At 45.9% G+C, this 12,564-nt stretch overlaps 1 protein-coding gene across 5 annotated transcripts in view; it reads left to right on the top strand.

The window, feature by feature from the left end:
- RNF144A (ring finger protein 144A) overlaps nt 1-10,020 on the top strand; it is a 127,091-nt gene extending 117,071 nt beyond the window's left edge. For all 5 annotated transcript variants that reach the window (XM_024242356.3, XM_054548424.2, XM_024242358.3 and 2 more), the window contains one exon: nt 5,567-10,020. In XM_024242356.3, the coding sequence (XP_024098124.2) occupies nt 5,567-5,698 (132 nt within the window). In that variant the 3' untranslated portion in view covers nt 5,699-10,020. The remainder of the gene's footprint in view (nt 1-5,566) is intronic.
- Nucleotides 10,021-12,564: the final 2,544 nt, after the last annotated feature.

Raw genomic sequence — 12,564 nt, 5'->3', positions numbered from 1 at the left:
ATGTTGACTCACAGCCCTCCCCACAGGGCTGATGGTCCTTGTGCCTTCAGCGGCTTTCTACACGTGGGGAACTTCACAGGGCCGGACAAGGAGCAAAGGGTTGCTGTGTCCCTGTCCCAGGAGCCATGAGAGCTGTTTCATTTTCTGGTTCTGCTCCTGGTGAGGAGAAGGTGGAAGTGGATGACTTGGAGCTTGTTCATCCCCATCCAAAGACAGGAAGAACTGTTTTTGTTTCTTCTAGGGACAGGAGTAACACCACCTCTCTAATGACACCTAATAGTTCTTCCTTTCTTTGAAGGCAGAGGTTGCAGTGATCCAAGATCGTGCCACTGCACTCCAGCCTAGGTGACAGAGCAAGACTCTGTCTCAAAAAAAAAAAAAGTTATAGTTCACAAAAGTGCAGTGGGACCTGGAGCGATAGTGTTTGGAGAAGCAGAGCAGCCAGGAGTGTCAAGGTGCAGCAAGCGACAGCGTGCAGCCGTTTGAGTGGACGCCCACCCTCCTTAGGAGCCCCGGCTTTGCTCGGACTCATCTCTGTCTGCTTTTTGGAAATGAGTCCGTGTAAAGAGTTCACTTCTGCCGCCTCCTGCCTAGTTTTCAGGCTTCCGGCATCTGCCCTGCCCTGTCCTTCCTCCAGGCTGCTACAGCACTGAGCGCGCTCCCAAATGCAGTGCTGTGAAGGAAACCCGGTAGCACCAGGTGCCTTTGTGGCACGTGCACCTGCCAGGCTGTGGGAAACTCATAAGATCGCAAGGCAGGGTGAGACATTAGAAGCCAAGAATTATTTCTTGTTGATAATTCAGCAAGCTGGAATATTCAAGAAAAATAGTATGAAATGAGTGGCACCTAAATCAGACCATAGAAGTCCTAAATACTGGAAGTTGCAGAAAGTGTTCTGAAGGAGGAGAGGACAGTGTGAGCAGAGGCACAGAATGGGACACTGGGGCTGGCTGGGGAGCCTCCGGGAGTGCAGCTGATGGGAAGTTAGGGGCAGAGTAGTGATTGGACTTGGAGATGGTGTGGTGTCGTGCTGTAGACTTAAGTCTGTATGGCACTAGGGAGCCACAGAAGGCTTTAGAGCAGCAGAATAAAATGCTCAGACGGGGCGTAACCTGAAGACTTCTGCTGAGCCTCTTGGTCCTCCACATTTGGCCTCCCTTGTCATCTTCATCTCTACAAAGCAGAATCTGCCAGCCTTGTGGCCTCAGAGGAGCCCTGCTCAGGATGGCCTGCTGTTCTGCCTTCTCCACTCCTGTGTCTCTCTCTTGCCCTGTTTTGTGCCTTCTCCCTGTCAAGCTCTATCCCTCCCATCCATTTTTAAGGCTCTGCTCCAGCTCCTGCTTCTCCCTTTACCTGTCTCCAAACAACCCAGGCCACAGCATGTGCTGAGCAGCGTCTTTGGAATCTTACTTGACTGTAGCCCACAGGCAGACATATACCAGTGTAGTACCTCCTAACCCATAAAACATCCCTGTGCACACCCACATCGACATAACTTACCCACTCTGTGCTCTTGCATTTTCTGTTCTGCTCTGTTTACTAAAGTCCTCATCTTGACCCACCAAATTGCTTTCCCATCCTACAAATGGATCAGCTGGGCCACCCTCTGTCACTGACCCTGCCGTGGGTTAGAACTTCTTGCCCAAGTCAGGTTTCATTGGCTCCCTGGGGACACATTTCTCTGTCACGCAGGGGCTTGCTCCACTCAAACCTCAGGAGCACTCAGAAATGCCCTGAATTCAGTGTCCTGTGATTCCCAACTTTCAGGATCATTTTGAAAGATTCCTTCTCCCCAGTTCTTCCTGCCTTTAGATGTGAAGCTCAGTAAGATTATTCTAAGAGATTTGGGGGAATTCCAACGTGTCTCCTTGAGATTGCAGGCTGCTTTCATTATTTTTTACGGGAGCAGAGGTTTTATATGCCACTTGCATCTTACCTGGCACGCATGTCAAGTGGACCTTTCGAACAAGATAACAGTGCTGTAAAGGAAGAATTGTCTTTGTTGCATAAAGTTATTGTACAGTTTGTTTCATCCCAAGTGATACATTTTTTATTCAGTATAGGAGAGTCTCTTGTTGAAGCAAATGAGCATGAGAACCAGCAGAGTGGCCGCGAATGCAAGACCGCAGGGTGGTCAGATGTCTCATGTGGGACTGACTGTGGGGTTGCTGGAGTGAGTGTGGGTGCTGTGAGCCGCACCTGTGCCCTGTCCATCTGCCCTTCTGTGCATTCGCTGTACACACGATTGCATGAAGTGCTTGCCGGCCTTTTTCCGGCGCTATCCCAGAAATCAGCCATCATGTGGAGGAGCATTTCATTTTCACTAGAGTAACTTTACTTCCTTAGGACATCAGCATCTGACAAGGGAGAATCTTACCCAAAACCAGCTCTTCCTTCTCTTTTGAGAAGTGAAAGGAAACTTTCTTTACCCCAGTCCATCTTTGATAAAGAGTTCATTTTTAGCCAAAGGATGGTATTTACGAAAGCCTGCTGATTACTGATCTTCTGTATTCACATGCATCCGTGGAGGGGTGCACAGTGATAGTTTCAGAGACTGAGCCGAAGGACCAGGTGTTCCTTCCAGAAATGCTTATGTCCTGGAAGCCACATGCAGTGACTGTTCTAAGGGTATTTCTCACTGAGATCAGTGAAATAGGCACGATCTATCTCTTGTACTTACACCAGGATGCTAAGCTCTGTCTGTTTTAAACAAATATTGGACCTCTGGAATAGCTTTTTGGGTATAGATTTTGCATCTGTGAAATGAGAAAATTAGACTGGATTATAATCCAGGGATCAAATATGATACTGTGATTCTGAACTTGTCTGTGCCACCTTCAGTTACCTAGTTTCTGTGAATTAATAGTGTTCCGTTCACCTTACCAGATCTCAGATTTTGGCTTAGTCTTCCAAGCCCTTGAATGTGGTTTGTACAAGAATTCTCTGGGGGCAGCCATTCAGAACCTTGTCAGTTTCTTTTCAACTGGCTTGTCCCATAAACCTGGGTCGGACATTTATTATGAGAGGTGCCGGGCTGTGCATGGGAACTTAGAATGGTTTGCAGAAAGGGTGTTCTGGCTTTAAGTAGCATACATCTAAGAAACTTCATGGGAAGGGTTAACTGTTCCTTTAAATCTTAGGGTTTGCCAGTACAAATGAAGCTGTGCTGTACAGATTCTCTCTGGACCCTGAAACTGTTTACCCATCCCTCTGCCTTCTGTGATCAAGTATCTGACACACATCCACAGCACACACACAGAGTGGTTCTTTCTGCTTTGTGATGTTTGCTTCCTGTCTCATTTTTTACTGCTGGCTGCATAACTCTGGCAATACCTGCATCTGCCTGTCACCAATTGGCAATATGTTGGGTAACCCAACTTCTCAAACAGCAGGCAAATGTAGACATGAGGTAGACTGAGTGAAAAGCGAAGATGGTGTGTGATTGGCCAAGAATGTGATCATTTGGTCCAGGATTTTGGCATGATTTTGACTGCAAAGAATGTGTGGCTCTTTCAAGACTGACAGTTGTGTGCCAGGTAGTCGAGGCTGCTCAAAATTTCCCTTCAAATAGGGTAGAGCTTACTGCATGTTTTATGCATTCTGCATATCAGCGTGCACATGATTTCAGTAAAGCACAACCTGAATTCACACTGGGTAGTTCCAATGTTGATATGTTGTTCAGACAAATGAACGTAGCCAACTGGGCAGCAGGCATGGATTCCCAGCATTAGTATAGTCTAATGTATAAATGCAATGTGGCATGATTTATTAAATGCAATCTAATTTATAAACGTATGCACGTATGTGTGTATGTGTTGGTGTTGATTTTCAGGAGAAATCTCAGTCGAGGTATACTTTCTTCCACACATCTGGGATGCTTTAGTAGAGTCTCATATTTTAGGGCTGATAATGGCCCATAAAGATCTTTTACTTCATTTGTTTATTTTATAGATGAGAAAACAGACCCAGGGAGAAGTGAAGGCTGAGTTGGAATGAGAACCATGTGCTGGTGCTTGCATTTACTGGCCACACTGAACACTAGGTGGCGGTCTAGCCCTGTCTTTGCTCTCAGTTCTGCAGGCTGCGTGCCTGGGTTGGGACTCTGCGAATGGCGAGGCCGGCTGGAAAGCAGGCTGTGTGCCTCTTTGACCAGCCATGCCGCCTGACTCAGATGATGGCATGTCTGCATTTGAGGCTTATTTCTTTTGGCTTTTACTCATAACTAGGGATAAACATGTTTTCAAGCAAAAATCAAAATACGTAACAGTCAGTATTGGGCTTTAAACTCCAGGAAGGACAGGGGGCCAGGTCATTCTCTGATGCACCATTTCTGTGTCTTTTCTGTTTTCTCGTCAGAAATGCACTATTCCAGTCTTTCTTCTGTAGTAACAACCTGCTTGTCTCCATTATCTCAGCCACCTGCCATTGGAAACCCTCCTTTTCCCTAGCAAATGGTGTCTGTCACTCACATGGCGGGGGTGTGTGGGGCTGCACTCCTGCAACCTGATGGCAGTTTCTGTAGAATGTCTTGTTATCAGTTGATTAGATCTTGGTCTTTTTCTGCCAGACAGGGTGTTCCTCGAGGGCCAAGATGTATGCACCTCTGTATTTGCAGCGTCAAGTGCAGTGTCTGGGTCAGGGTGACTGCTGAGAGGAAACTTCTTAGTTAATTGGATATATAGATGTATGGATGTTTGGGTGTTTAGATGGAAAAGGGTGGAGAGAGAGAAGGAAGGGAAAGGAAGAGGTGGAAAAGAAGAATGAGGGAAAAATGAAGGAAAGAATATATAGTCGGTGGATGGATATATAGTGGGCAGATGAGTGGGTGGGTGGGTAGATGGTGGGTATATGAATGGAAGGGTGTAGACTGGTGAATTGATGGGCAGATGGATGATGGTTAGATGGATAGATGGGTGGATGGATAGGTGGATGGGTGGATAGGTGGATGAATAAATAGATGGGTGGGTGAGTGGGTGGATGGATGAATAGGTGGATGGATGCATGGATGATGGATGGATGGCTAGATGGATGAGAGTGGATGGATAGATGGATAATGGTTAGATGGATAGATGGGTGGATGATGGCTAGGTATTGATGGGTGGGTGGATGGTTGGACGGATGGGTAAATGGATGGGTGGATGAGTAGATAGATGGATGGGTAAGTGGATGGATGGATAGAGAGATGTATGTTGGTTAATGGGTGAATGGGTAGATGATGGTTAGATGGGTAGATGGATGGATGGATAGATGGATGGGTAGGTGGGTGGATGGATAGAGAGATGGATGATGGTTAATGGATGAATGGATAAATGATGGTTAGATGGGTAGATGGATGGATGGATAGATGGATGGGTAGGTGGATGGATGGATAGAGAGATGGATGATGGTTAATGGATGAATGGGTAGATGATGACTAGATGTGTAGATAGGTGGATGGATAGATGGATGTTTGGGTGGATGGATGGATGGATGGATGGATGGGTAGGTGGTTGTGTGGTTTACACTTTAGCTCTGGAACCTACAGACCAGCCCTCCTTACCTCTACCCTTTTGTTTCTTTCTTCCAGGTCGTGGGCATTTTTGCAGGATTTGGGCTCCTGCTCTTGGTGGCCTCACCTTTCCTACTCCTGGCCACTCCCTTTGTACTTTGCTGCAAGTGCAAGTGCAGTAAAGGTGACGACGACCCGTTACCCACCTAGAGGAAGCGCGATGCTGGAACACATCCCTGCCTCCAGGAAGTGTGGCTCTCCCCCAGCCCTCCCCACCGTCCCCCCCTCACTAAACATCTTTCTTGCCTTATGTGCCCCATTGAGCTTCACAGTGTCAGGCTGGACGCCGTGATTTCAGGGACCTATGTCACAACGTTCGCTGAGGCCCCAGGTGTGGTGGGGAGGGGAGGCAGGTGTGGGTAGAGCACATCCCCACAGATCAATCTCTGCAGATGACAGGGAGGTGCTGTGAGAAGTGCACCAGGCAGCTTTCTCTCTGTGGTAGACTAGGCATGTCTGGGGATGGCCTAAGAGACTTTCTCCTCCTTGGCTTCTAGATGGCACCATGTTGTCAGAGAAGTCTTTTAAGGACTGCCACTCTCTTCAGACAGAATCTGATTATCCCAGCTTGAGAAAAGCACTCTGTTTATGACAACTGTTTTTATTACTAATGGCATTTAGTAAAATCCTTTTTAGAAGGTATTTTTTTCCAACTGAGTAGTGAAAATCAACAAGGTGCATATAAACCATCCTATGCCTTTCTTGAAATGTGCATTTTAAGAAGTTATAGTTAAACGACTTTTCAGGAGATTTAGAAAGCCTTATGCACTCTTTGTGTTTTTCTTGAAACTTGCTGTAATAACTTTTTGAACGCTGTAAGCTATGTACTGTTATAAATGTGGTTCCTATATTGTTGCATTTCCTTGATAATATTGACATGTTTAAAGGAACATCTCATCTCCATTAGATTTGCCTTTTGTTGTTTTCTCTCTTTGGTGATTCAGCTCAGCTCATGGGCCTCATCCCTTCTCTCCCAGGTAGCAGAAAACGCTTTTTATTGTATTCAATCCAACTGCTTTGCTTGGAAGTGGCTCTCCTCCGAATTGCTGCCGTCTGGCCTCTGGCCTCAGTCTTCCGGTAGACAGTAAGAAGAAAGCAGCCTCATTGATCCGCAGACGTAGGGCCTCTTGGCAGAGGCTGGGGGACTCTGGGGCTAGGGAAGAGCCTGCCAGATTTTCACATTTTTAAAATGCTCTAGTCATTTTGAGAAATCATATATCTTACACAGTTCCAAGTCCTGTTGCTAACCATTTTGCTCTTGTTGGGGAAAAGAACCTCCCATTTCACTTCATTTTAACGTAGGGATTTTACCACTTGATCTTTTACAGGGCTGTCTGTGATCGTTTCCATGGCAGCAGGATGCAGGGATTAATAAGGACACACACATTACTCCACTGATTGACTTTGAAAAGTGGAGAAAGTGTATTCTTTAAAGAGAATTTACTTCTAAAGGCCACAGGTGCTTTTACAAAGCAAACTGCATTGAACTTAAAACTTCTAAAAATAACAGGCAAATATTGTAGATATATTACAGTGCGATTTTAAAAATCTTGTTAAACATTCTATAAAGAAGTAAAACAAAAACAAAATCCTTTTATCTCAGTTATTTGCTCATCACAAGCACATTTTTTAAATGTTGCTTTGTGTGTGTTTGACTTCTGCATTTGAGTGTCAGTCTCAGGTCCTAGTTTACCTTCCCTGGTTGGAAATTTATTTCTTATTTCCTAACATTGAATTCGTTAGAAGAAATAGCGTCACCTCACTCTTCACCTCTCATGTTGATTTTCCTTATGAAACCGAAGCCATTTAGAAAATCCCTCTGTGTCAAAATTACATTCAAAAAGCTCTCCTTGTAATTGCAAGTTTAGTAACTCAGTAAGAACATGCCTGCGACTCCCTTTCTGGATGAAACCTGGGCTGTGGCTCTCTGTAGTTTGTGGTGCTGTGATGGTGTCTACTGTTAGACTAGCTTTTCTGGAGGTGGGTGGCAACTCCATGCGGGAGTCATTGGTTGGGCTTGAGCCTTCAGCCTGTGATATGTGGATGCAGCTGTCCAGCCACTGCCCTTTAAAATGCCCAGCACATATGGGAGGCCTGTGGCCCTGTGTCCGGTGGCTCACAGGACACGCCTCCACCATATGCTCATCCTTCCTGCCTGAAATTGCGGCTGCCCATCGCATGAGCCCACACAGTAGCACCCCCATCCTTAGGATGAGAGTCAGAGCCTTTGGAAAGGCTACATCCCCAGGGCTAGAGCTCAGATGACCTTATTTCTAGAGGGACAGGCTGTTCTATTGGAAGAGTCTCTGGCCCAGTCATGCACATCTGTAGCTCCAGCTATCCTTGTGCCTTCACCTCTGATATGTTTCACAAGCACGTAGTTCAACCCAGATAGGGACCACAGAGATTCTGGGGCCAGCCAGGGGCAGTCAAATTAGCACCTGCTGGCTCTTTTTGTATGAAGCATGCCTCAGTTTCCTCATTTTGATCTAGGTATAAAATTAAAATTGTCCATTTCCTATATAAATACCAGCAAGATGACTCTGAGATACATAAACTCGCATTTCCTTCTGTTTTAGTAAGGAATGCCAGACTTATCTTTGATGGGAATACAGTATGAACCCTGCTCGATGTAAAATGGAAATAGCACACAGGCAGATGGCCCTGGGTTTGGACTTTGGTCTTGCCATCACTCCCCAGTAAAACCTGGGGAGTTCTGCATTGAGTGAACGGACTTATTCCTGTGAAGCGGCATAATTTGTCTCAATTGAAAAATGGCATTCACTCTTACAGATGGTGTTCACTGCAAGCCCCAGAAGCACATGGCATGTGTTCACTAAGAGGCCTTTAATCCTGGGGAGTAAGGGGCGAAGGCCCTTAGACAACCATGGCTGCTGTACTGCCGCCCAGGTGGGGTGGCCAGTGAGGACTGGCCATAGCTGAGTGGACCTGTGGCTTCTCTGAGGCCCTTGAGTAACTGACCACATTTGGAGGTTTTGCTGGACATGCCTGACCTCTCGGTCTGGCTCTGCTGTGTAGTCCATAGCCCAGCCAGATGAACTTGCAGCCTCACAGGAGGCCAGCACCTTGCAAAGATGCAGTCACTATAGATGTCCACGTAGCAGAGACTGACTTAGGATCTGAGATAAAGCACTGGATTGCAGGAATAGCTGTCCAAATTAGTTCTTCCTCCTCAATTCACAGGAGTAGCTGTGGACAAAGGAACCAGCATCTGCCACCTCTGGCATTTTCTTTCTTTTTTTTTCTTTTTGAGACAGAGTTTCGCTCTTGTCGCCCAAGCTGGAGTACAATGACAGGATCTCGGCTCACTGCAAGCTCCACCTCCCAGGTTCAAGCGATTCTCCTGCCTCAGCCTCCCAAGTAGCTGGGATTACAGGTGCCCGCCACCTCGCCCAGCTAATTTTGTATTTTCAGTAGAGATGGGGTTTCACCATGTTGGCCAGGCTAGTCTCAAACTCCTGACCTCAGGTGATCCACCCACCTTGGCTTCCCAAAGTGCTGGAATTACAGGCCTGAGCCACCGCACCTGGCCTATTTTCTTAAAGGGGAACAAATGATCTTGACAATATATTACTCCATAAAACCAGCTTAGGGCACAGGCCAGTTCCTGATTAGAACACAGGGCCCATGGGAGGGACTATCAGAGATGCAAAAATTACTTCAAGATGAGTTTATTGTTTTCATTTGTATTGCGAAAGTTAGAAGTCATTTTACAAATTAAAAAAAAATTTCTTGGTAGTCTTTAAAAATTAGGGGATTGAAAGGATCCAGGATGGGCTTTGTGTGTGTGTCTCAGATTCTCATTTATTAGTGAGCACACCTGTGTATATATATAAATCAGAAGGAGATCATCAAGGGAAAACATTTTGCATGTGTAAAGTTTCATGAAGTTCTCTTTAAAAAATACCAAAGCTTGTTTATTTCTGATAATTAACCTAAGCCCTTATGAAAATAAACAAAATGAAGGGATTATGACCGGTATTACCAAAAACACCAAAAGGAACAAAGGGGCCTGCATTAAAACCTATTTGCTAATGCTTCACAACTAGGAGAGCATGCCGTCTTGATGTTTAAAAAACCCAGGGTCTCCACCCTTCCTTTGATTTGTGCAATTCTGTCTTCCACAGTTCCGGAGCCTTCAGCGAGGGGTAGCTACATGCCCCATGCCTGCCCTTTCTTTCCTTCTTTGCTCACTTTACTATGGGTGTATTTTAATCTTGTATAAAAATATGCATGAATGAGTCATGCACATACGTTATGTATTTGACAAGTGGTGGTAAAACAAAATCAAAACAGATTTGATTTGTGTTTTTGAAATGTCAGTACATTTTGTGCCACTAACACTGTGATGTATAAAAGAGCTGTTTGAATGCCTTTTAATGTTGTGTTTTGTACTCTGGAATCATATGGAAAAAGTTTGATTTGTAATTTCAATACATATTTTAAATGTATTGTGTCTTACGTAGTTTGTCCCCCCCCCCCCTTTAGCAGGGATTCCTTTTTAAAGCTATTTTGGCTGGAATACAGGTGACTTTTGTAAACCCCGCGTGGCTCCATCTTTTGTAGATGCTTATCTGATTGCTGGCCTGAAGATGGAAAATATTCTATCTTCAGTCTTCAATATTTAATCTATTGAAGATTGCAAATATTCAATGTGGGAACTGGGGGTGGAGGGAGAAAGGGTGAGGCAGGGGAGGGGTCTTATATCACTGGGAAAACAGCTCTTGTATCCTGAGATTTTCTGTTTTAGGAATCTTCTCAACTCTTGGATGCCAAAATTACTTGGTTTGTTGGGTGTATCAACCCGTCCAGCCATTCCTGGCTCCCTCTTGTGGTGCCAAACCGGTACTGCAGCATCAGGAAGCATCTCATCCCCACTCGGTGCTCTGCCTCCATCCACAAAGACAAGTGCCTTACAGACTTGTCACATTCTATGGGATGCAGCATGAAAATCAGGAGGCATCCTTTTTCTGCTGGGGGGTGGGGGGGAAAGTGGAATAAATATGGATCCTTCTCATTTCGTAGGAGAAATAATGAGCTGAAGATGTGGTGATTCACCTTGATTTTCATTCACCTCACTCCAGCTTGTAGGAGAATCTATGCCTCATGCGTTCATATGATGCTCAAGTCTGGAATAGGCAATTGGTTCCTTGTCCTGTGTTTACATTTTAAATCCATTCTTTATATCTACAGGTACACATTAAGGGAGTGGATTTTGTTAACTGGTGATTCATAGTGGGCACTGAAGGCTCAATATATCTGCCCTCAAGGCGCTCTTAGTCTCAAGGGGTTGACAGATAAGTCAGTCAATTATCATAAGAAGGTGTAATAAGTTCAACAGTAGACGCATGCTCAGCAGGCTTTGCAGACACAACGCAGCCCTTCGGCCAGGCCTGAAGGTCAGGGAAGGCTGTCCAGAGGACGCCATGTATGAGCTCGGTCTTGCAGACAAGTAGGAACTAGCCAAGCAAAACTGAGAAGTGTGTTCAAAGGAAGGGCCCAGTTCAACAAGCGCACGGAGTTTGGTCCGACTGGCATGTTGGGGTTGGAGAGTTACTCAAATGTCTGACCTGGTAGGGGCACAGTGTGCCGAACTCAGGAACTGGACCTTCATTATAAAGGCTGTGCGGGAGGAGTGAGTTAGGGTCCTAGGGCTGCTGTCACAAAGGACCACACACCGGGGCTTACAACAACAGAGCTTTACTGTCTTCCAGGTCTGGAGGTTGGAAACTGAAGGTTCAGGTATCTGCAGGGCTGGATTCTTCTGAGAGCGGTAAGGAGGATGCCCGTGTCGCTCTGCAATCTCCTGGTACTGCTGGCAGTCCTGGGTGTTCCTTGGCTGGTAGATGTACCCCCAATCTCTGCCTGCAGGTTCCTGTGGCATTCTCCCTGTGTGCACGCCTGTGGACATGGCTCCTTCATCTAAGGGCAAAGTCATATTGGATTAGAGCCTACCCTGATGACCTCATCTTCACTGGATCGTCTGCAAAGACCCTATTTACAAATAAGGTCACATTCACAGGTTCTGCGGGTTAGGACTTCAACACTTTTTGTGGGAAACACAACTCACCTCCATAGGAGGGAGCACAGACTCTGAGTGGGCCGTCTGGCCCCAGGGAGGTCAACCAGAGAAGGTGGATGGGTACAGCAGGTGGCCGGGCTCCGTTGTCGGTGGTGCTGCCTCGGGTGCGGTCCAGAAGCAGTTCTTCCCTACGCTGGGTTGCACATCAATTCTTCAAGTGGACCTGGAATGTAGGAATTGCCTCCCAGAAAACACTGCCAAAAAACAATGACTTTTAAGCAAAATAAATCCATATTTCTCTGTCTACATAGGTACATATATTTGTTTCTAAAAATTGAAAAAGAAATTTGCCAGGAAAGAGTCTTATCAACATTGAAGAAAGACTCTTAGAGGAACCCAAATTACAGGGCATAGAGGGTGAGAATGGCACTGACTTTGATAGCATGTGCTTATCTAGAAGGTATTCTAAACTTGACTTGTTTGCAGGAGGTACATGAGAGAATATAACAGCTGATGTGGCTCGACCACAAGACAGTGTCCATTATTCAGCTCAGCTCATCTCTGTCTATACCAGTGAGCAACTCAGCCATTTAAAAACAGCAGTTGCTGCTCATGACCTGGTGTTTGCTACTCGCTCTTCTCTAGCTAAAGTCACCCAAGATGTGCATTTTCGGATGAAGCCAACATCGAATGGGGCCCAGAGCAGCAGGGTGGAGGGCTGCAGTGGCTGCTATAGCCAGGGAAGGCTGGAGCCACATCGCAGAAGGGTGACTTCCCGTACATGTGACTCAGCCTGGGAGCACCTGTTTCCTGTTTGAACATTGGGATAAAAAGTCCTTCACAGGATTTTTCTGAGGATAAATGAGGAAATGACAAGTAAAACATAGAGTACATTTTGGTGATAAAATATTAAGTTGTTCATGCAGTTCCACTGTGAATGTGGATGAGGCTCCCAACAGGGGTACCCACTCAG

The sequence above is a fragment of the Pongo abelii genome, chromosome 12 (assembly GCF_028885655.2).
Source record: "Pongo abelii isolate AG06213 chromosome 12, NHGRI_mPonAbe1-v2.0_pri, whole genome shotgun sequence".
In the NCBI taxonomy this organism is placed as follows: Eukaryota; Metazoa; Chordata; class Mammalia; order Primates; family Hominidae; genus Pongo; species Pongo abelii.
This window is presented reverse-complemented; position numbering and strand designations above follow the sequence as displayed.